The 24,214-nt window shown below is 39.6% G+C and overlaps 1 protein-coding gene across 3 annotated transcripts in view; it reads left to right on the top strand.

Annotated features, from left to right (window-relative positions):
* The window catches only part of AMPH (amphiphysin), a 118,692-nt gene that overhangs the window by 88,862 nt on the left and 5,616 nt on the right, over positions 1-24,214 (top strand). The window contains exons 12-21 of one of the 3 annotated variants that reach the window (XM_056485540.1): positions 1,493-1,600; positions 4,172-4,195; positions 5,446-5,469; positions 5,757-6,257; positions 8,106-8,138; positions 9,549-9,599; positions 11,619-11,729; positions 17,531-17,587; positions 22,294-22,407; positions 23,418-23,684. In XM_056485540.1, the coding sequence (XP_056341515.1) occupies positions 1,493-1,600; positions 4,172-4,195; positions 5,446-5,469; positions 5,757-6,257; positions 8,106-8,138; positions 9,549-9,599; positions 11,619-11,729; positions 17,531-17,587; positions 22,294-22,407; positions 23,418-23,684 (1,290 nt within the window). The remainder of the gene's footprint in view (positions 1-1,492; positions 1,601-4,171; positions 4,196-5,445; positions 5,470-5,756; positions 6,258-8,105; positions 8,139-9,548; positions 9,600-11,618; positions 11,730-17,530; positions 17,588-22,293; positions 22,408-23,417; positions 23,685-24,214) is intronic. The other 2 variants (XM_056485537.1, XM_056485539.1) reach the window with 2 other exon arrangements.

Genomic DNA, 24,214 nt, shown 5'->3' with positions numbered 1-24,214 from the left:
AAAACCACTCCCATCACTAAAGCATCCTTATTGTATCTAACATCTCTGGGTATGTACAGACATACCCAAATAATGTGATGTATAGGTTTGGTATCCTTATGTGTGTGAACCAGTTAAGGAAAATATACAGCAGGAAAGCCACAGGAAATATGGGCTTATTCCTCTTGGTGTTTATGGTTCCTGCTGTACTCCCAAAGCCCTTGCTGGGCAGTGTGGAGAAAGCTATGAATGCAGAGCCTGCCAATGGCACAGGACTTCCCAAGGGACCACCACGGGTGTCCCAGACACTGCTTATGCACAGGCACAAAACCAACAGACTGATAAGTAGAGCTTTGCTGTTTTAATACAATGTTTTGGAGAGGATTGCAAACAGGTCAAACACTTTTGTTTCTTGAAACACAAATATCCTGTAATTGTTGTTGTTCCTCCTTCTCTACCAAGCAGTACTGATGCATTCGCTGCATTAGTGCAAGATGCTGAAAGACATCTTCTTTCTGCTTGATGCTGTTGAGTATTTGTGCACTGATTCAGCACAAATAGATGATCTTTAAGGTCTCTTTCAACCAAAACCATTTTATGACTCTATTCTTATTAAACTGGATTACATGGTAGAGCGTTTTAGGTAGGGTAGCCAAGGCCTCTGAGGTCACTATAAAAATATATACACATCCATATGTTCAATGGGCTACAGGTCTTTTCTGCTGTAAAATAACCTGAAGAAACAATTAGTGTGCTTCAATATGAAATACTAATTAGTGTGAAGCTGTAGCTGAGATTTAATTATCATTAACTGTAAATATTCTAGGCAAGCAAGACCATCTAGTTCCATCCCCCCTTCCATGGACAGGGACAGCTTTCACTAGACCGGGTTGCTTAAAGCCCCATCCAGCCTGGCTTTGAACTCTTTTAGGGATGGAACATCCATGGCTACTCTGGGCAACCTGTTCCAGTGCCTTACTATCTGATTTTTCCTCAAGTTCAGAGCTAAAGACAGCATTAATTGTAAATTGGTTCACATGTTCAGAATTAAAACTTAATTCAAATGCATTTAGATCCTTCTGTATTGGCTCTTTACTAATGCTTGTATTTGGGTAGAGATTAACTTATTAGAATGTATGGACACCAGGTGCTGTTTATATAGTTTTTAACTTTGATGTCTGTCTCAAAGCATTCTAAAAGGGCATTCACCATCAGGTGTGTACACTCAACACTTCTTTGAAAGGGCTGTGACTGTTTAGCCTGAAAAGGCAAAGCTGTACTACAGAGAAACCAAAGACATCATTAGAATGAATCTCATAAAAGTAAAACTTATACTAAAGCTCAGGAAAGTCTTCAGAGCTTCCTCCCCTTCTGGTAGAGCTTTAAAGCTCCCCTTTACAACTAGTAAATCTGTAGGGTGGTTTGGTTTTTTTTCTTGATTATTTAAATATTTTACTGCCCAGGGCAGCTTTAAAAAGATAAGTTTTTTAAGAATATATTTCTTTTCTAACAGAATGAAGTACCTCAAGCTAAGAAAGAGGAATCATTACTGGATTTGGACTTCGACCCTTTCAAGCCAGAAGCTGTATCAACAGGAGTTAGTCATTCACCCATGTCTCAGGTATCTCTGCCTTGACAAAGGCAAAACATATGAATGCAATGTACTGGGTTTGGTAGAAAAGGATTTGCTCATGTATTGATAAGAAGTGTCTGAAAAACTTCATCTTCCTGGGAAGCACAAGTCAGCCTTCTATCTTCCCCCTCAGGAACCCTGTAAGTGAGGATGTACTGGAAGGAGAGGGAATTGTTAGGTGGTAACATGAGATGTCAGCTGATGAGAATGGTTGCTGGTACCTTGGCCTTGACTTTAGCATGCTGTTATTTTCCATCTTCAGAATAACTCTTAGTGTAAACATTATTATTCTCCAGTGCTTGTTTTTCTGATGTCTTTTCTGAGTTTGATTCTTCATGTCTGGAAAGATGCCTTAGGAGACCTAGATCTCATGGAGTCAGCATGCAGTTGCTTTACTGTGATGGAGTTTCTGTACCAAGCAGTGGTATGATCCAAGTGGTTTTACTATTAATCTACTTTAGACCTAACCTCAAGGAAAATTGGAGTATGGAATAGGGTGCTTTCTTGTAAAATATTGTGTTATCACAACATAAAAGTCTGCATTCAGTAGTAATATTTGGAATGGTCATTTTTTGCAGCAATATGGAAAAAAATATTGAAAGTAAAAAAAAAAAAAAAAAAAAAAGAAAATGCTCATATATTAAGTGGCTGATATTCATTGGTTTATCCTACATGACATGCTGTTTTAAAGTTTGCATCACTGTCTCATACACAAAGAAGCAAGGTTAATACATTGTTAGCAAGACCTATCATAAATCTGGCTTGTTTTGTGAGACACTAATCAGCTGTTCAGAAATGCAGCACTGGGAAAGGAGTGGGAAGACAAGTTTTAAGGCTGAGATGGTCCTGATTCCCTGCTGATCTCTTCCTCAGTTAATTAATTTCTTATTCAGTGTGAAGCCCTAGTTATGTAATGAAATCTGTAGTGATCTCTGACAGGATATGTGCTGTCAGAAAAGTGATGCACTGTCAGCACTATGAGTGTTAGCTGAATTTTCTCATTGAGATTTCTACGAGAAGTGTTCCATTCTAGCAGAAGCTTTGTGCATTTTACTTGTTATGTTTTTTCTTCCTCTAAACAGAGAAAAATAAGGGGAAGGCAAATGACATTCCATAGCACTCAGCAGTGACAGAAAACACTAAGTGTGACTTTGCTAACTATTCTTTCAGCTTGTTTTGTAATAATGCTTAGATTAGAGTAGTGGAATCATTAAATAAAAGATACTTAACTTTTACAACAGAGCACATTTGTTCTGATATCATATTGTACAGATTTTAGAAAAGTTTATTACTTAGTGAAAAGAAGTTGTTTTATATTTAACTATACTATGAAATACAGCATACAATTTTGTATAGAAAAGTACATTGTAACTTTTCATTTAGGGGCACAGGAGGCATTCACTGAGCACCTTTACGCACTCCTTTCACTTTTCTGCAGAATGAAGGCGTATGAGAGGGGATGGTCCACATCTACAAGAGCATGTGGATGAGTCAGAACACCCTCATTTTAGAAGGGAAAACAGCCCTGCAGTCTGGGTCTTGGTCTCACTGGAGTTGACAGGGTCATTACTATGGCAGTATGGAGAGAATGAAACCTGTGGCTGCAGAGCCCTGTGCTTGCAGGGAGATTAGGAAGAGAGCTCTAAATGGTGTTTCCATATGTGTATGGCTTTTGCCTCAGTCATGGATATTTTCCATTCAACAAACAGCTGAAGTAGTGAGGACAGGAGTAGTCATCTGTGCATGATGTCTTGGAAGGCCTGGCATGACTTGTCTGTTGTTTAATTTAATTAATTACCTCCCTCCACTGCTCTGCCAGGGTGATCCAACCTGTATGTGAGCCCTGGTCTGTCGTTCTTCAATTGCTTTTCTGTTTCTATGGCTGCATTAGAAGGGACCTTTCTAAATCTGTCTGGTTCTCTTCTCTTTTGATATGAACCAGCAGAGTTGTCTCATGTGGTGGGCTATAAATGTTTGGCATGAAGTCTGCAGTTTTTCTTTCATTTGTCTGTTTAGCTCTTCTGTTGAGAGGTCACCAGCATTAATTAACAGACTAGACAAGAAAAAGAAAATATTGGTCAACTTTCTTATTTCCTTTCCCAAATAGTATGCCATTTTACTTTCTAGTGTCAGTGTTGTGAGGAAGCCCACTTGTTCTCAGTGGATAGCTGTGTCATTTTTAACTGGCTGGAAAACCCCAACTTGGTTAGCTTTTTAAAGCTGACACTTGCAGAGGCTTGTATACCTATTGAAGGTTACTCAGTCACCAGCTCAGAATCTGACCATTGCTCATGCACACAGTAATGTGAGTTTTCTGGAGAACAACAACTACTTTGAAGTGGGAAGTACCACAATGCATTATACTTTACAAACAAAAGTATTATGCAGAAACAGACACACACACACATGTGCTAATATATAACATATGTATGTACTATAAGCATGTATATAAATAAGTTCACTCTTCTTATTTCATGGACATTGGTGTGTAGCATGTTAGACATACAGTACAAGAATGGTGTTTTTCTGACAAGCTCTTTTTTCCACAACTTTTTCCAGACATTGCCATGGGATCTATGGACGGTAAGCCTGCCATACACAGTAGTATTCCTGTGCCTCTGATTTTGTAACAACATAAACTCAGATTTACAATTAGTTTACCAAAAGCCGAGATAAAAAATTCACAGACTGTGAAAAACTCTTTCAAGTATATGAAGCCACTGGGTATCTTTTGAAACTAACAACAAAAAATAATTTGTGTTGATTAGCCTACAAAACCTAAATGTTGTCAGAAATCTAGGCTAAAAGATTCACACTCACTGCAGCTAAGTGTGTTGCTTTTAATATCCAAACTACAGCTATTAGAAGGTAATAATGGATATAAGTCACTTATTTTAAATACCTGAAGGTGTCCATTAACCCAATGGACAGCCATTTTCTTAAAACTAGGAGTAAAGACAGAATTTAGTTTGTCTTTGTGGACAATACAGTCAACTGGAGTTACTCACAAAAGAAACTGCTACTCCTTCCTTTTTCCTCCTGGTGCCAAATCAGATAAAATTATTTGCAGGAAGAAAACAACCAATTTTTGTGAGCTTTCTTTTGACTGTATGTAATGGAGTTAGCTGGGTTGACTTGACGTGGAGCCCGGTGTGTTCATGTTTAACCTTTTGTAACTTCAGCCAGAACAGAAATCTCTGAATACTTGTCATGTATTCAGATTCACAGCACAGTTTTGTGAACACATTCCACATGTGATATATAATAAATGCTTATCTCCTTATATTGAGTGAGGTTAAATAAAGCTTGATAAAAACAGTCATATATGCAGGCTAGCCAAAATTTCAAGGCTGCAAATATCTAGACCATGTGCAATTACCCACAAATGTTGAGAATGTATTGCTCTAAACTTAGATTAGATAGCTTTATCAATGTCTTCTTTTTGCATGGTTTTATTTATAGCTTTTTAATGTTATGTGTGTATTATGTATTACAATTGCTTTCATCTTTGCTCTATTTTTTAAAAATGCCAGTGTACCTCATAGCTAAACGTTTGAAATAAAAATGTCGGTTACCCACAGGGGAAAGTGAGAGGTAATCAATACTCAACATACATGAAGAACTTCTTTTATAATGTAATTCAGAGGTTTAAAACTCACAGGCCTGGAATTAGTCCTGGGTGGAGTGGCAGGAAAGGACCCACTGCTCCTTCCCCACCATCATTTGTTAACTGCAGCTGGTTAGAGAATTACTAATTAATGAACTGCTGCTGTATCAAAGTACATCATATTCTTCTTTTCTGTGTTTTATGTGTATGATTTCGTTCTATGCAGACCAGCAGCGAATTGGTGCAGCCGGTAAGCAAACCTCCCCCCAAAATCGCCACCATCTAGAGACTGCTTTAATCACTGTGGTGTAATACATAGTTTTCTGGTTTTGTGTATCACTGCTGTTCTTTTGCATTATAATTTATTGCCTTCAGACGTTGCAAATCACATAGCTTTTCCTAAAATTGCTTAATGTAGTCACTTCATTCTTTAGATTAAAATTGCTCTTGTAAAATTTAAATTTTGTGTTTTCTCATCAAGTCCGCCTTTATCTTTTTCATCTTGTGTTTTTTCTTTGCTTTTCTGTCTGCTTAAAGCCTGATTCTTCAAAAAGTCTTTCCCTGTGTAACCTGATCATGGAGGAAACCCCAAACAGTGGGTCATCAGAAGACACTAACAGATCTCAAACTGATCTAGGTTCACTCAACTGGGGCCTAGATGTTAGCACACCCAGTATCAGCCAGGAGATTCCTGCAGGCAGTTCTTTGCTTTTCCCCAGGGCAGAGCAAAGCTCGAGCGAATCCACGGGTACTCTGCCTGCTAGTGTTTGGCCTGCAGTAGGTGAGCAGGAGGATGCTGCACCAGGGTCAGCTTCTCTGAGCGAAAACCAGAGGACTTCACTGGAGGACCAGTTGGATGCCAAAAATGTCGTGTGGGAAGATGTGGTGACCAATCAGCCTTTAGAGAACGTAACCAGTTCTGAGACACCCATCCTGGGAACTGATAGCTTGTTGGATGAACCCCTCCCATGTGATGTGCAAAAGGCAGAGGAAGAGCGTGAGGAAGACGAGTGGGCAGGTGTCGAGCCAAGTGAAAAGGTAGAGACTGGAGCTAACTACAAGGAGGTAGAAGGTACAGAGGAGCTGGAAGAGCAAGGCTGTGAAACCAAAGTAAACAGTGAGGCAGAATTTCATAAGGGTTTGGCAAAATCAGATCTTGAAATTTTAGTCAGCACAGAGGTAGAAAATTTACATGACTTTGAAGGTAATTATGGGGAAACTGGGAGAGCTAGTGTTGCTAACCTAGAAAACTCTACAGAAGAAGAATTCAAACAGATCAGTGTCATTGAGGAGACAGATGGAGAAATACCATCGTTGAGCACAGGGCTAGAAAGTGGGGACAAAATAGTGGTGTACAACTGTGAGACTGTAGAAAGTGCTGGTGCTGAACCTGAGAGAGTCCTTGGTATCTGTGATGAGGACCATGAAAATAAATTTGAGGAGGCCTTAGACCAAACTGACAGTACTGGACAGAGTACATCCATGGAGTGTATAACCACGAGGGCACATGTTGACCTAGAGATAACTGACCACACAGGAAAGTACCCTTCAGATACTGGAAGTGATCTGTGTGATGCTGAATTATTCAGTGCAGAAGAGTCTGGCAAAGGAACTGAAGATAATAGCATCAGCCACCTCCCAAATGGTAGTGCTGGTACTGAAGGTCAAGCTGCTGCTGAAAAACAGTGGGCATTGCTGCCTGAGGCAGATGATGCTGCTAGCACAAGCTGTGATAATCCTTGCCTAGATAATGCAAATGACCAAGTGGCAGATAGGACAGCAACAGCAGTCACTGAAGTGACTTGCAGTGGTGTTCCTGAAGCCTTGGAAACAGAGCCCTGGCTGGCAAACTGGGATCCAACAGTTACTAATGATTCCTGGGGTTTTTCTAGTCTGTCAGAGAGCCAAGCCAATGGACTGGATAATTGGCCCTTTTTCCCCAAGCAGCAAAACTCAGACGAAGGTAACATGGAAAATGTTTGGTTAGGCATTACTAATAAATGGTCTACAGAGGACCTAGGAGCTCCTGATAACAGCTGGGGGGAAGTAGGTGCAAGCACAAGCCACATAATTCAGGAGACACCAGTAAAACAAGGTTTGCCTGGGGAGCCAGCAGGCATTAGCAATCCTGGACCGAGCAAGGAGATAGCTAGGCCCTTGTCTCTGTTCCAAATGGGAAATTCCAGAAATGCTAGCACCGAGAGTTCAACTAGTCCTAAAGACAATGAGACCAACAACTCAGATTTATCTGAAGATGAAATTGCTAACCGGAGATATGGATTGTTGTACCAGGAAATTGAGGCTGATAAAGAAGAGGTACCTACCCCAGTGTGTAGCCTAGTCTAGACAAAGAGTTCCTTAGGCCATGCATAAGCTTGTTGTTTAAAAACATTCCATTTGTGTGTTTCCTACTGCCCTTCCTAAGTCCATGCTATTCTTTTTTTGAAAAATTGCCATGCAACTCTTCATGGTGTGGTGCCCTTCAGCCCTTCAAGCAGGCTGAAAAACATACATTTCAAAATGGTGAATGAAGCATTGAACTGTGAAGACACATTGTGTCTGGCAGCTTTTGTGTTTTATCCGTAGATCTTTAAGTGCACCTGGTCTTTTTTTAGTTATTGCTTTTTAAAAAGATTTAAAGGACTCTTGTTTTTCTTTTTGTCATTTTCTTTAAGCCTGCAATGTCTGTTATCAAATAGCACTGTTGTAACATTTCTTGCTGCCTTACCCTTCATTTTTTTTCTCTCTCTCTTTCTTTTTTCTATTTTTTTTCCTTTTTTTTTTTATGTCTGGCCTACATTTTTATTTTGCAAATAAAAATGTTTTTACTCATGTTCGGATTTAGTAAACAAATGATAATTTGTTCTGATCTTCACTTCTACTTAGGCATCCACCATAGCATTTAATGGATTTGCACAGGTAAGAAATAAACAGGTTTTGAGATCATTTTTTTCTGTGCTATTAGGAAGGCATTAGAACTGGCTATACAAATTCAGAAAATCTGTTCTACAGACAAGCTGCATAGCAACATCACACTGTCTCAAATCCAAACATTGTCTGTTGTCAGGAATTCTTCTTTGTTACTAGAAAGATTCTAATACCCTTAGGACTCTTGGCCTGACTGACTCAAATAGCAAAAATATCTGACTACCTTAGTGGGACAGCTTTTTCCTCCTAAAATGGCTGGTCTAATTTTTTTTGTTGTGCTCTTTTGTGGATTATTTTTCTCACAATCCCAAAATCCTGTCAAGCACATTTTTGGTTTCACCTCTTTTCAGTAACTCTATGTTTAAATATGTGGTGAGTTTTATCTCTTTTTTTTCATGTCCATTTTCAGTTAAAATATATTTCATTCTCAAAGTTTAACCTAAATTATTTATCTGCTGTGGTGCTGATGGTGAGTCTGTAGCATGCATCACAGAGATACAGCATAAAAGACACCATGTTTATGCTTTCAGATTCCAGGGCTGTGTCAAGATCCCAAATTTCAGGTGGATAACCTGGGGCCTCATTATTTTCCAGCATTCTCTTAGACACTGGCTCAACCACAGCACACCCTCTGCACCAAATTTTAAAAGTACCCAAAAGGCTCAGCTTATACAAGAATGGAAATGAGTCTTCCATTGATTAACCATTCTGCTCCAGGACATTTAGTGTAGTAAAGGATCCAGATGGAAGGGGCAAAGCACAAGGCTCTAATAATTGAGTCAAAATGTTTATCTGAAGAAAATATGTATTTTCTGTCTCTCCTGTGGTAGGAAAATAATTTGGCCCAGCAATACTTTGCAAATTAATTGTTTCTGAATGAGTAAGATGTTGGGAAACATCTCCACTTTTCTACTTTCTTAGTGCAGGTAAAATTTTGTATTTGTAGTTACTGTAGTTATTATTCATATAAAAGCCCATGATCAAGAAGCAAGTAGCTTAGAGCACACTCTCCAGGCACAGCCATGTGTAATCTGCAAAAGGGATTCAGAGTTCCACAACTTAGAAGTGCACTGCACCTTGAACAAAGTCCTTGTGAATGACATGTATTTAATGAAGGGTGTGAATCACGTGTATTCAGTACCTTTAGTGAGGTGAAAAATCTTGATTTAGAAACATTGAATAAAAAATTGAAAAAATAAATGGTTTTAATATTAATAGTACTCAGATAATCTAAATAAACATTAAAATAATTTTCATTGAGTTATATTTGCCATTTTAGTCTATGTAAATGTACTTAGTGTCTTCACCTGAATAAACCATTAAAAAATCAGGTCTTTGATGGACACCTGCAAATATCCTGTCTCATATGTTTACATTGTTGTTTTTCATTTCTCTGTCTAGGATATCTCTGCATTTACAGTACAATCAAATGAGAATGTGGAAGAGCCTGTGGTAAGTGGTGGCTTTTGGTTCCTTTTAAAATGTCTCATCAAAAAGTGTACAATTTTTCCTTTGTGCAAAGATATCTTCACTTTTTTTTTTTTTTTTTCCTATCCTTTAAATTACACCACCTTATGCAATTCTTCCATTTGGAAGAGCTGGTGGGTGATATCATTGTAGTTGTAAATCCATACTCACTGAAACAAACTTTTACAAGGACAGCACAGAGCAAAATAAAAGAAAAGCAGAATATTGTAAGGTATGTTTATTTTATAAAGGTGTAGTCAAACAGTTTGCTCATTTATTGCTTGTAAGAAATTACTAGAATGAGTACTATGGTCCAGTGTAGAGCAAGGACCTGATTGTACATGATGGCTGTTACATCTCTCCAAAATTGCTTTGCTTTTATCTACTCACCACCAACCATAATAATAGTAGGCACAGTCTACTTATAAGGAAGGCACAATTTTCTTGGATGTGATCACACCTGGGCTGTTTCTTAGCTCCTCTTATATTGCTTAGTCTGGAGCAAGGATGAGAGTAACAGCATTGCTAGGTGAGTGCTATAGTTACTTAATAGCAGCAGGATGATATTTAATGTTATTTCATGTGGTGTTTGTGCTCTTGATGGTTACTGGATATTGTGAGAGTATTTTAACATGTAGCTGCAATGTGATCTGAAACTTCTCTGAAGTATGCTTTTTAACGAGTGGCTTGAAACAAACACATCAGTGCAGTCTGCTTTATGTTACTTGTTATTTTAAGTCTGAAAGAATCTTCCAGCATTAAACATCAGGAAACTCATTACTCATCTTACCTAGGATAAATCTGCTTTGTTTTTCTCATTTCAGTCCTATTTGTTCTTATGAAATTCTCTAGAGCTGTCATTAATACACTGCACAGAGAAATTTTTGCACAGTATGGTATAATATACAAGGAGTGAATGCTCCTTAATGCTGTGCCAAATCCTGAAGCTCTTGCATAGGCGGATTTCTCTGTAACTCATTAAACATCAGCCTGCTTAAGGAATATATGCAAAGAATTGGAGGCCATGGGAGGTTTTTTCCTGAAAAATATCAGGAGGAGAAAGTCTTAGCATCTTAAAGAATTTCATAGAAGCTGTCTCTTCATCACAGGAGATACCACATTCTAGCTAGCAGCCTGTAACTGCAAAGCAATTGCTTTTGAGCTTCATATTATGCTGAGCAATTTGTTCATGGCAAATTAATCTGTTGGGGTTATTCTATCTGGTTGAGTCAGCCATCTTTATAAATGGAATATGCTGGGTACAGCTTGGAAATCTCCCCTTGTTATGTGCATATATTTGCAGAGTAATATGTCCATTGGAGATTGCACTTCTGCTGTGAGCTATTTTGCCACAAGACTGAACATCTTGCAGGGCTGGTCCTCTTGTTGGAAAACAAGCTGAGGCCAGAATTTAAAAGGATGGAAATCCCAATAGTAGGTTCATAAATGGGTGCCTTGTATGTGATTAAGGAACCAGGGATGATTGCTAGAATTCATTGCTAGAATCCAATCAGTCATTGTTTGTGCATATAAAAACTGTTTGAGTCTCACTCTCTGTTCATTGTTTCTTACCCTTACTGGAGGAGGCACTATATTGTCTGAGGACAGAACCAGGGAGGAGGAGGTAATTTTTAAATCTTGTGTTTGAAGACCAGGCTTGATACACATGGGTGCCAGTTTCAATTTCTGGCCTTGACAGCAGTTTCTGGAGCATTTTTGAGCAAACTGAGTGCTTTCCCCCTGCTTCCATTACCTCTCACTGTACTCAGGAAGCTATGCTTCCTCTCCTTGTAAGGGAGGCATGTAGGACTGGCTCATTTTACATAGAGAACATTGATGATGAAAATGCCCTTTACATGCTGTCTTTTACTGGGGACAAAGCCTGGCAAGACTGAGCCTGAAGCAACACTGTACCAGGCACAGTTCCCTTTCTCCCTCTTCCTCCCCAACATCATATGCTCCTCAATAATTTTTCCACTATCTACTTAAAAATCAATAACAAAGGCTGAGGCTGAAGAAACTCCACCTGGGGAACCTAAGGTTGAGGAAGCCCCTGCTGCTGCTGCTGCTGTGGAAAAGGAGGGTGTCCCTGCTGAGCCAGCAGAGCAGGCTGTGGTGAGTGATCTGTTCTCCATGCCACCTCCCAGGCCTCACCAGAGCCACCTCTTGTTATGGTGAATGTGCTTGCTGCATTTCAGCCATCCTCTCCACTGTCATCCTCCATGGCTAGTTCCTCCAGTGCCCAGCTGTGTCATGGCATGCCTCTCCTTGCATGTCCTTCTTTCAGCCCTAAAATGTCATTCCTCTTACATTTGGCGTCTTAGACTGAAGTTTGGTCAAGTGGTTGTGGTTTCATAAGTTTGATGCCAGATGGACTTCAGAAGGGGAAAGAATTGATGCCATTTTAAAATTATATTATTATCAATTTTCTCATTTCATTTCAAGCACTAAGCCAATGTACATCTTGTATGGTCCTTACTAGAGCATGAAAATTCCAGAAAAAAGTTATTGTAATAAGTCTACAAGGCTCACAGTTTTAGAAATCAATTGTGAGCCAAGGAGAGGACACCAAACACCAGCTGGGAGACTTCTTACATGTCAGTATTCAGGAAATGAAGAAGAAATTACAGCTCTGCATGAAGAGCAAAGCAGGGCATCCAATATCAGGGCAAGATAAGAGGTGGTCTGAGACAGTAGGCATGGGGTTTTCCTGATGACTAGCATCCCTTCTTATACAGGTATCTCAGTGCATATTCTTTTTATCCAACTGAAGTTCCTCTCCTACACTGTTGTCAGAAGGTCTTGGTGCTGGATGAACCCTGGAGGAAAGCAGCATCTGTTTTTGTAGTCTGACGTCTTTCATGCTTTCCTCAAGACAGTAACATGTTCAAAGGTTCTAATGAGTTGCTGGTAACATATGAAGATTACTGCTGAAAAACTAGATGGAAAAAAGGGGTTATTTTGTGGGTCAGTTCCTCTGCCACAGAAGCTGGTGGAAAATACACAGCTGTGCTCTTTGTCTACCAAGCATAGTTTGGTGCCATAAGAATTCAGTGTTCTTAGGAGAGAAAAGCTTAGAAGCTTCCTGAGCTGCACTTGGGCTTGGGGGAGATCCTGTGTGTCTTCTGCTGCTATGCAAGGCTGATGATATCCAAATGATCATAAAATTAGGAGGTTTTCAGTAAGCACTTGATACACTGCCATGTGGGTATCAATATTAAGGTAGTGTAGATGCAAATTAACTCAAGAAAGTGGAAGTATCTGTAGATGCACCTATAAGTGTGGCAGAGGCAGCATGGATAGATATCTAATTATCAGGTATCAAGCTACTGAGCTCTTTCTAACAGAGGAAGAATAATTTGTTGTGTGAGGAAAGGTGGACAGTGCTAGATGGGCTGTTCTGCAGGACTTTGGGGGAAAGAGCAGCTAATACTCTGTCCAGCCTTACCTGTTCTCAATGCCCAGCAGCATTGGACCTATGTGTGTTCACAGTGTGTTCCCTAGAACCACATTAAGGCTTAGTTCTGATTACACTTGCATGAACTTTGAATATTTGTTTCATATTTTAATTCACTTTTGCTTGGTTCCATGGTACACGCTGGAGGAAATTATTTCAGGATCATCCCCTTCTACTAACACAACTTGATAAAGAAAGCTTCATTGTCTATGTAGACCAGGCTCTCCCCTTCTGTGTGTTTTCAGTTCATATTGTCAACTCTATAGGAAGGCAAAAAATGAAATTACCTATCTGAGGCAAATTGTTTTGTCAAACTGTTGAGAAAAATGTCTCATGTAAATGTGATGGTTTGGAATAAAGAAAGTAGGAGGAAAGGTGGAGAGAGAAGGAATGGGAAATCAGTCATTGATCTGGAGCTCTTCTTTTCCCATGAGCACATGGCAGGGAATAATGTGGAAGAACAGACATTAATGAAGCCAGAAAGGTGGTTTTATTTTGGAAAAAAAAGTGAAAGAAGTTCCTCATTTTTCCAAAAGGAGGCTTTTTTGTCCTGTACTAAGACAAAGCAATTCTCTGAAGCCTGTTGTACATCTTAAGCACTAATTAAACAGTCTCTGTCTGCAGTACCATGCATTTGCTTACTGCCTGGCGTGACCTTTACAGTTGATTCATTTTGCTGCTGAGGAGTTCTGGGCCCATGGTCTGTTGTCAGCTGCTCTGGCTGAGTCACAGTAGTGCAGAGCTATTGGGAGAGAGGCAGAGACAAACAATGCAATACACAATTTAAGAGCAATCCAAGAGGAAGAGCATAGGCATTAAATAGAATTTAAACAGTTTTAATTAGGTTTGTTCTTGGCATTTTGTTGCTAATTCAAAATGATGTTGTCCTTACTAATTTGGGAAAAAAAACCCAAGTGATGATTTTAAAAATGCCTGAAATGGAGTGACTGCATTTAGTTCTGAAAGGATTTTATTTCAGGGAGGGCTTTCCAAGACTTGCAAAAGAAGAGTTTTGAAGATTAGGATTAATGACAAATATGTTCAAAGCTAAGGAAAAGTACACTGATTTGCAAAAGATGAAAACATGTCATTTCCCAGCAGCAGTTCTACATTCATTTGCTTTATGAATGACAGTTTCCTTTAAAAGTAGAATTGTAAAATATTAATAACTGCTTAATTTGGAATCTTTTTTGAGTTTAGTTGCTTCCAGTTTTGAGTGACAGCCAGTCCTCAGTTCACTTTTTCTGTGATAAGTTTCCTGTCACATCCCTTTAATCCAGAAAATTTATGGCATGGATTCCTTATTATAGGAACTTCACACTGGATTTTCTGGTAGGGTGTTCATTTAAATTATGGAGAGAATGGACCATAGGATAGGGTACTACTTGCCTGTCAGGGCATTTGGATTCAGTTACTTGCTGTTTCACAGTCTGCCTGATCAAGATTGCCAAAATGTCATTAGAAGAGCTTGTCGGAATTGCTGCCTAGGATCTCATCACATATTTTTGTCTTGGTCCTTCACATCTCCAGTGCCATAGAACAAATAAAGTTTTTATTAGTAGCTCTCAACTGTTGGTCTCTTTTGGGGAGGGGATAAAATGTCAGGTAATTAAAGGGACAGGATGATCATGTGTGCCAAGAGAAGAAAAGTTAACCACGCCAAATAGTTATACATGGAATTCTCCACACAGAAAGAGTTGGTTTTTTGTTTGTATAGCATCCTCAAAGGCAGCTGTAAATCCAAAGGATAGTCTGAAGGATTTAATGCATTAACCAGTGGTTTATTTGTTTTTCAAACAGTGCTTCCCCTCTTACCACATCAATTTTTCACATTCAAGCAAAAATGACATGAGAACAACATAATAAAGCAAACACTTATGAAATGTTGCTATTTCCCTTTCTTCTTTTCCTATATGTGAGACATAGGACTTGGAGATCCACTTCCACTCTACTTACTGGTTAGGAAAGAGCTTCTCAGTGCTTTGGGTCCGATGCCTGCCTGGACTCTGATGTTCTCCCATTAAAGCTGTCAGACACTCAGTTAAATACTGTGGTTTTCAGAGTAGTATTTAAGCATATGTGGAGCTACCTCCTGATAAGCTCTTTGCAGACACTGAGTGAGTGCAGCAGAGGCCATGGAACAGGCTACAACCAAGCATACCTAATTAGGGTTCAATCCCACTGTAGGTACTATTCACAGTGCCCAGATAGTGGAACATGTAGTTTGGGAGAGCAATACAATGTTTAGACACAGAAGAGCAGGCAGCTGTGTCCAGATTCTGATCATTAAGCTAAGTGCAGGTGGAAAAGGGGAGCATAAGGCCATTAAAAACATATGGCTCTCTTTTAGATGGGAGAACTGATGTAGAATAGTGTCTTGCTGTTGAAGCCTTCAGAAGCAGATTTTTCTTTCTGAAACTAAGGCATTAGTTTCCTAATGCTGTTCCAGTCGTCCTTTTCACTAGGGTTTCATGCTCTAAAAATGATACAGTTTATCATGCCTCTCTTCTCAAACTCCATTATCTACAAAATCCCAACTCCCAGCTAATCAGAAAAGCAAAATGCTACTAAATTGATTAGTACTCAAGAGTCAAATTAACTTCAGGAAAGCTCAAGCTTTGGGAAATAAGAGAAGCTTTCCTTACTTTCACCTTTCCAACAAAAATTGTGCTTTTAGTTAATAAGAAACCAGTTCTTATTTAAAAATATGCATATGTATATATTAAATAATTCTGCAAAGATACCCAAAGCTGTGCTGATGGGATTCTTACCAGAGAGTATTGCTAGGGAAATATTTAGCAAATGGAAAAGGCCAACACGTTCCTGACTTTGAAGTGCAAGGTTATACTAATTTCTGAAGGGAAATTATAAATACAGCTGCTGGCAGAAATCCAGCACTTTTTAATAGTACAAGTAGGGAAGTCATCTGTGTACTGACTTGCAGTTGGACATAAAGCTTTTATGGGAAACAGTATATCTCTTCTCTACAAAAAAAAAAATGTGAAAAGTAGCTCTGTGCCTGCATACATTACTAGAGTGTGAAATATTTATATTTTGCTGTTGATACTTGTTTCTTTCTATTTAAGACCCTCTACAGCCTCCTCAAACTTACTGTAAAATTGAAGACCGCATAGCAGAAGCCTGGCAATTTAAAAAAAAAAAAAATTTAAAGGTTGTGTAACTGCAGTTTTAACAGAGATAAGGCTATAAAAGGTTTTTGTGGTACTGTCAGCAACTGCATTGGGCATGTTTGGGGCTTATGACTGACTGCAAGCAATACCAAAAAAAATAAAATAATAAAAGGAGTAATATGAAGTTTTCATGTAACTCAGCATTCTTTCATTAAAAAAAGAAACATGCAACCATTTCAGCTGAAACTTTAAGGAATTTTGACATGGCAGTTGTGTGTGAAGGCAGGCTGCTGGAACCCAAGTATGTGCAGTTTCCTGGCTTCTGACTGCCAAAGCAGACACTCCCATATACCATGTCCCCAAATATCCTTGCATAACTTCTCTTCACCCTTACAGCTCTGTAGAAAAATCTGACCTATCTGTGTCAAGATTTATTAGCAAAATTAATTTCCATAACAGGGCTTTGATGTGGATTTTGCTTAGTGGAATGTCTTTAGAAATAGTCATGTCTGCAGAGAGTCAAACCTGAATGGCTAAAAAAGCACTTCCAGCTATTCCAAACCAAACCTGAACTTCAGTGATTTTGGCTGTTGACCTTTTGTAGAAAAGGGCCTGGTGCTGGTAACAAGTTAAAACTACTATTTGGGAGGAGCTTGTTACTGGTCAATGCATTCAGTCGTTTCAACACCTAAACGGGTGTAAGTTTTGGAAAACCACTGATGTCTAATTTTTTTAATGTCAGGCACCTGCTGCATGTACCACTGGATATGGACCTAAAGATGATTTTGGGGGGGAAAAAAAAAACAAAACAAAACAAAAAAAAAAACAAAATCCACAAACTTTGTGACCCACATCTTTTGAAAAGCCCCTTTAAATGAGCTGCAGTCCCACATGAGTGGAAGAAGTATTTTATGGTTTACACTGATGCCCTGGTGAATTACAGGAGCAGCAGCAGGTGATAATGGAAACAGTTTGAGTCACAGGTGGGAGAAATTTGAGCTTGGTGGAAACTGCAAGGTTGCTTACTAAACAGTTCTTCAAAGCTAGTTCTGAGAGTATTGGTAGTAAAAGTGAGTAAAATTGTCCTTAACAGTTCCAGTGTGATAAGAATGACATATGTAAAGGGTTTGTTTTAGCATATAAATACTTCTATTTCAGATTATATGTGACAGTATCATTCTACTTGATAGTATATATTAGTTCATTTAGCCATTCATTTCATTGCATCCCATACATGGCATGCTTCCATTAGCTTGATTAATACCAATTTCTCTGCAGCTATTGCCTCAGCATGAGTAAGGTGATGACCATATTTCCCTTTTATACAGGAAAGTGTCGAGGCAGGAGATAAGGAGACAGCTGGAGTTGCTGAGAAGGAGAGCGAGGTACATATGAATAGACACAAGTATGGTTGTGCTTCAATATTTTCAACCATTGCAAAAAATTTGCATGTCATCAATAGTCAGGCCATTACAATGCAACTGAGACCTAGCTGTGGTATCTAAGTCTAACACTGCACAGACATATCTGCACCTGTGGCATATATTCTAACAGATCACCTCTCATTCAATGCAGGATTTATCTCAGAAACTGTTTCAGTAGTATAGAGTGATAAATATTTTGGGGCAGCAAACAAAGCAGCTCCATGGCTAATTTGGAAATACACTGCATAAATTCCCAGTAGCTTTTACAACTTCTGTATATTTGTTTGCCTAGCCTTTCTGTACATTTCTTTATAAGAAAAACCTATGATTAATTATTTCTTTTTCCTAGCACAATATGCCCTGAGCTAAAACAGATACTTGGAAATAATCCTGTGACGAGTTGGTTTGCTAAAGCACAGTCTGGCATCATTAGATACAGTTAAAATCAAATTACAAAGCAAATGGAAAGCTCAGTGACGTACTTTAGTCTGTCTGTGTGTAGACTTGAGTGATTGCATATTGCTAATATTTCTTTAGGGGTGATAAAGGTACTTCCTTTGTGTACTTAATATAATCCTTGTATACTAAAATGAAACTACAATGTGTTTAAAAGTGCACAAGAGGAATGGCTGCATATTAAACTCAGGGATAGAAGTAGGGACTGGGAAATAACTCCTAGTTATTAATCACTCAGGATTTGTATCTCAAGGTGCTAGCAACCTGCTTTTTTGTTGTTACTCATTTTGGTGCCATGATAAGTGCAAAAAGGTAAAGAACTGTTTTCAGAACATGCTAGTAAGTTCAGCTGTCCAGGCTTAGGTTCATTATTGTCCTGTAAAACAGCATTAGGTCTGCTAGAGCCAAGGATATAACTGTGGCTGTAGGGCATACCAGTGTCACTTGGAATTGAATTTGGGACTCACTGGTGCTGTATTCCCCACCAGCACTGCCATGTCCACGTGGAAGCCAGTGGAATTAAATAGTAAGTGCAGGGTGGGAGTAGCAGATCAAACCCAGCTTGGTGTGGACCCAATGCAAGAGAATGTTGTGTTGTTCCTCTAGCATTGCCTTGTCACTCTCAACAAGTCTGGTTCAAGAAGAAATATGCAAGAAATGCCTGATGGTTGTGCTAGCACCAAGGCTGAGTCTTTGAAATCTTCCTCCTTTATTCTAATACTACTTGTTCACTGTCTTATCTGAGAGTGAATTTGCCCATCTTCTACTTAAAACAGCTGTTTAGAACAGTATTACTATGCAGAAGAGCTGCCATAAGAGATTGTAATTTGCTAAACAAATAGTTGACTGTTAATGGAGTGTGATCCCTTTGATATTCTGTAAGTTGCATAACAAATTCTTCAGTACAGCTTGAGAATTTTCCAAGACCTTGCAACTGACACATTCCTTGTAGCTTGATGATTGGTCTCTCTTGACATTAGCTAGCTTAGCTGTGATTATAACCAACTGTCATAAAAATTACCCATTCCTGTTCTAAATCAGCCATGGGGCAAGAACTTCAGCTCTGGAAGGCAAGTGTGTCTGAGGGAGCTCCTCTGGCAGACCCCAGCAGCAGGCTTGGTACCTCTTCTCCTCTTCCTGGGCTCATTATCACTACTGCTGAATCTGTGGCATGGTGTTGAGCTGGCGTCATTGTTAATGAGAGTGCAGCTGTGTGGATCAGCTGCATCCTGGCTAAAGGAGAATTCACATCTGTGCAGTTAAAACAGTTGAGTGGTTCTATCCCACCCCTAGTTATACTGGATGATCCTTTCTTTCTCACCTGTGCACTTGGTGTAATGGGACAGCTGTCCAAATTTCAGTAATACTGTTAGAGATAGCTGATTTGGAATACTATTAGAGTGCCTAATGTTATTAATTACCTATGTAAAAGAGATTTTTAGGATTGGTTTTCAGTATGAAGTAAGGTAGTACAAGTAGCTGTATCTGCAAGGATGTGGTTCAACATAGCTGGGTATGAGTTCAACGTCCTGCCTTTTTTTTCTGTACTAGTCAGGTATTTAAGACTGATAGTGTGGTTCATTCTGTGTGTCCACAAATGCCTTTTTATAAAAGCTTATTTTAATTTCCTAGCTTTTATTTGTTTTGCACTCTAAGACACAAGAAAAAATGATTGTGTGATTGTGAGCTGTGGTACACATTTAGTGACTCATGACTGCATGCTGTGAGAGTATCCCCATTACACTGTGGGGCATTAGTGAGGCAATTAATGTAAATTAGTATTCTCCTCATTATTAAAATAAAATGGTCTATACAAATCCAAAAGGTAGAAAAGAAGTTGTTGATCTTAATCAGAATAGACAGCAAAACCAATATCAGCAGCCTACTCATAGAAATGTGTGGTGTAAAATAAATCTGATGTGCACTCTATTCCCACTCTTTTTTACTAGCCTCTTCCAGGAGGCTTAACATTCATCATTTATTTGTATATCTTCTTGGATCAAGACTGCTGAAATTGTTAATACTGCGAGTGGCAGACTTGCATGCCTTATAGGAAAAAACTTATCTGTCGATGTTATTTCCTCTTACAATAGAGCATCCTTCAGCAGCAGCAGTTTCAATTTAAATTAAAATCCCCCAGTGATTTCTATAAATCTGTGTAATATTTTCTGTCTTCATGGATTCCAGGAGGATTTCTTTATCACTTCAATTAATAGCAGCAAATAGGGGTAGTGGTGAATATTTAATGTTGCTAAAAAACAATGCCTGAAGAGTACCCTTGAACAGTTGCTGATCTCAGGTGGTGGAGTTAGCCTTATCCACAGGGGAAGGATCAAACTGAGGAAACAAAGAGCATCAGGCTGTTCACTGGAGATCAGATTTCTGCTAACTGTGGCTTGACATCGGTACCTCGAAAAGAGTTTTCCTTCAGTGTTTTTTCTTTGAGCCAGCTAGGTAAAAACTCAGTCTTGAAGTTAATTAGATTAAAACAATGTGTTTAGTCATTTACCTTCAACAGTCCAAACCTTAAGATTAATCCATTTTAAGTGTATACCAAATATGCTATCATAAGTAACATACAGCAGTGCAGCTGTTAGGGAGGTGCATAAATTACAAGTGTCTTGGTTTAACACAGTTTAAAAGGAGAACACTCTGGAATGAGTTGCCTCCCTTTATAAGTTCGACCAATCCCTTTCCGCCACTAAGGAACAAGTGTGAATAGTTATAAGTGAAAAAACAACAGTTTACTAATAAATGAAACAGCAACAGGCAAAAGCTAATGATAAATTAATAACTGCTAGATACAAAATAGCTAAATCTTAGGAACCCATGAGAACAAAGAGAGATCCAAAATGCCAGCAAACACCTTTCCCGAGATAGTGCCCGGGAGGGTGACTTTGTGGGAAAGACAAAGGCACAAGATGGCATCTGATCCCTTCCGGGAAGGGAGGAGCTCATGGGGCAATTCCAGCGGCAGGCCAAGACCCGACAGCCCCTCTGGGGTCAGTGCCCTCCTGGCAGGGCAGGCAGGGCCAGGCAGAGCAGCTGGGCAGGGGCCACTGGTGGCTGGCACAGCCCAGGACAGAGCCAGGGCTGCTCCGCTACGGTCGGCGCGATACCTCGACCACAGATGGGCACCTGCAGGATGCATCCCAGGGCAGCTCCATGCCTCTGACTCCAGTCCCCCAAAACAAGGAAGGAGACAATAAAAATATGAAAAAAAGGGAGAAACCTCTGCTTAAGCAAAGACCAAGCAGCAAAGCAAAAACCAGACAGGTAAAAGGGACAAGCTGCCTGCTAGAGCAGAATTTAATAATGCCCGCCATAGCATCCTGCCCCAGTTTCTCCAGCTGCAGGGTCTTAAAGGGTCAGTAACAATTTAGGGAACAGATAGAGAGGGAATACAATAACCTTTTGAGTTACCCACTGCAACAAGTAACAGTTTCTGCTGGATGAAGCATTAAACATTGATCTAGTGGTAGGCAGATACTTTTCTATGCACCTTTCAAGAGTTGGAATGAATCGTGCATTAACTTCTCAACACAGACTGATCAGAAATTATTCAGTCACAGCCAGACTGAATAGGCTTTTATGTATCTTTTTATACTGACATAATTATAGATCTATGTGGTTTAATTTTTTCTGATATTTATCCAGATGTAGAATATATTTACTTCTCCTGATATGGCCTGATTTTTAAGTCGCTCTGTTAGAGAAGAAAGTGTAATTAAGATCACAAGATTTTTGAAGCCAAGCAAGGTCTGTGGTGAGGTAGGTGACTAGCTAGAGAAGGCTTGAAGCCTCTTCCCAAGAACAGATTCCATTAGCAGCATCCTGTGGACCCCTGGACAGTTTGCAAGGTCCTCCTCCTCCTCTGCAGAAACCAGTGGTAAATTTCTTCCACAATACAGCTGGAAGACAAGGGAAGGAAAATAACTTTGGCAAACAGTTACTCATAACACCTGAGGACTGTGCTATATGTTGCGTGATGAGGTTTCATAAATGTCTTTCTCCCATTTGTTAATCACCTTCTCTAAACAAGCTTGTCCCCAGCACTGCTCTTCTCCATAAATGAAGAGGAACACCAATGAACTCAAGACCATAGGTCAGCATCACACAGGGAGGTCACAGAGCAGAGGCTGGTCCATGTTCTCTCCAGCAAGGATCTGTAGCTTGTATCCTGAAATGTCCCTCCCTTCTGTTGCCTTTAGGTGGTGTCAGAAGACAATGCAGCTGCAGCAGCAGGAGCTGCCACCACTGAGCAGGAGGATGTTGCTGAAGGTGACAAACCTCAGGGAGAAGAAAAAGAGGGTGATGTGTCTCAGGTAACTCATGTCAGTGCGTGGGAGAGTGTGTTAGGGGAATCAGGACAGATTTGACAGCCTGAGAGAGGCAAGGCTACTGCAGCTCTGTGCCCCCAGGTTCAACCAGGAGCAAGGTTGATATTCTCTTGGGATGGCCCTAAGAAGCTCTCATCCTTACTTCTAAGTCCTTACTTTGGGTTGTGCCTGCCTTTTTGTCTCTGTACTCCTCTAGGTTTGTGGAGATGGGACTTGATGGCCCTGTGATGGTGCCTATGATGGCCCTGTGAGCAGCATGGACAGCATATTGTTTGGGCTATTCCCCACTGTTGTCTGTGTGTGCTCTTCTGTGGAGATAACATTTATCACATAACATAACAGGCTTTCTGGAGAAAAAGGCAGAGAAACAACTGGACATTTTCTTATATCCTGGCACCATGTTATATCAGTAGCATTACTTGGTTTCCTGTAAGTCATGGTGGTCAAGCCATATATCCATATCTGTTCCCAGTTACATTGTTGTAAATCAGGAGACATCCCTTCAGTCAAAGAAACAGGTCATATTTCCTTCTTCCATCACCTTCTATCACTATTATCCTGGTGACTTCAATTTCCAAGTAAAAATGGTACAGTGACTACTAGAACAACTGGCTTCACTCAAACCTGCTGAAACTAAAGAGCAGAGTGAGGGAAAAAGGTCTAGTAATTTCCAGAGCACTGAAAATGAAGCCTAAGCTACCTATGGAGAATTTTTATTATTTAGTGCAACAGTGTGTAAAGTGGGTTTAGGAGGACTAAGGGGAGCAGTGATAACAGGGAGGGGATTATTCCTTGGCATTCTTGCACAGATACTGTTTTCTGTCTTAAGAATTCATGATAGAAAAAAAAGGAAATTCTCGTCCTCATATATGCTCTATGCAAAAAAAAAAAAAAAAAAAAAAAAAAAAATTGTGTTTTCCTGCTTGAAATAAAGTACTAAATAGTTTTACATTTCTTTTCTGAGGGGGGTTTGTTTTTTGTTTTTTTTTCCCCAGGAAAAGGTCAGCAGCATCCCTTCAGTAGTAATAGAGCCAGCATCAAACAACGAGGGGGAGGGAGAAGAACACGAAGTCATCGTGAATGAGTCCAAAGATGGCACGACAGAGCTGGGTGCTCAGGTCACTGACACTTCTCTCAGTGAAACTTCCCAAGCTGGAAGTGATCAGAAACCTGCTGAAGAAATCCAGGCTGTGCTTTCTCAGGATCAGCCTGTTCCAGCAGAAGATGCAGCTTCAGCAGTGCCACCTGGTTTTCTCTATAAGGTCTGCTTCTCCATTCTTCTTTTAGATATCCCTGATTTCTGTGAATGTGTGTTGTCTGCACAGGTAGTGTCATGGTTTCTTGAGGGCAAGGGATTCTTAGTTTATCAGCCACATGCACACACAAATACATGCAACTACAGCTGTGATATTGTGTTGTTGCTTCATAAATAAAGTCTGAGAAGATACACTTTGTGCATGCTTGTTGCTGTGCATATCCTTAAGTAAGATTCACTGAAGTACAAGAACCCTCAAATCTCACCAAGTGATCAGTGGGAATTAATATTGAATAAAACTGCAGTGCCATGTAGTTAATCAGGAATATTGTTGGTATATGCTAATGATATATCTGATATGCTAACAATATATTTGATCTCTAAGGCCCCTTGCAAACCCAAACCATGCTGTGATTCTGAGATCATTTTAACAATGGCTTTTTTTCTGGCCTGAAAATGGAAGTATTGATTCTATTGAAATCCATGCCTACAATTGATGGTAATGAAGCCAAAATGTCATTCAGAAACTCTAGTAAT

This window comes from Oenanthe melanoleuca, chromosome 2, assembly GCF_029582105.1.
Source record: "Oenanthe melanoleuca isolate GR-GAL-2019-014 chromosome 2, OMel1.0, whole genome shotgun sequence".
Taxonomy (NCBI): Eukaryota; Metazoa; Chordata; class Aves; order Passeriformes; family Muscicapidae; genus Oenanthe; species Oenanthe melanoleuca.
Note: the sequence above shows the minus strand (reverse complement) of the source record. Positions and strands in the feature narration are given on the sequence as shown.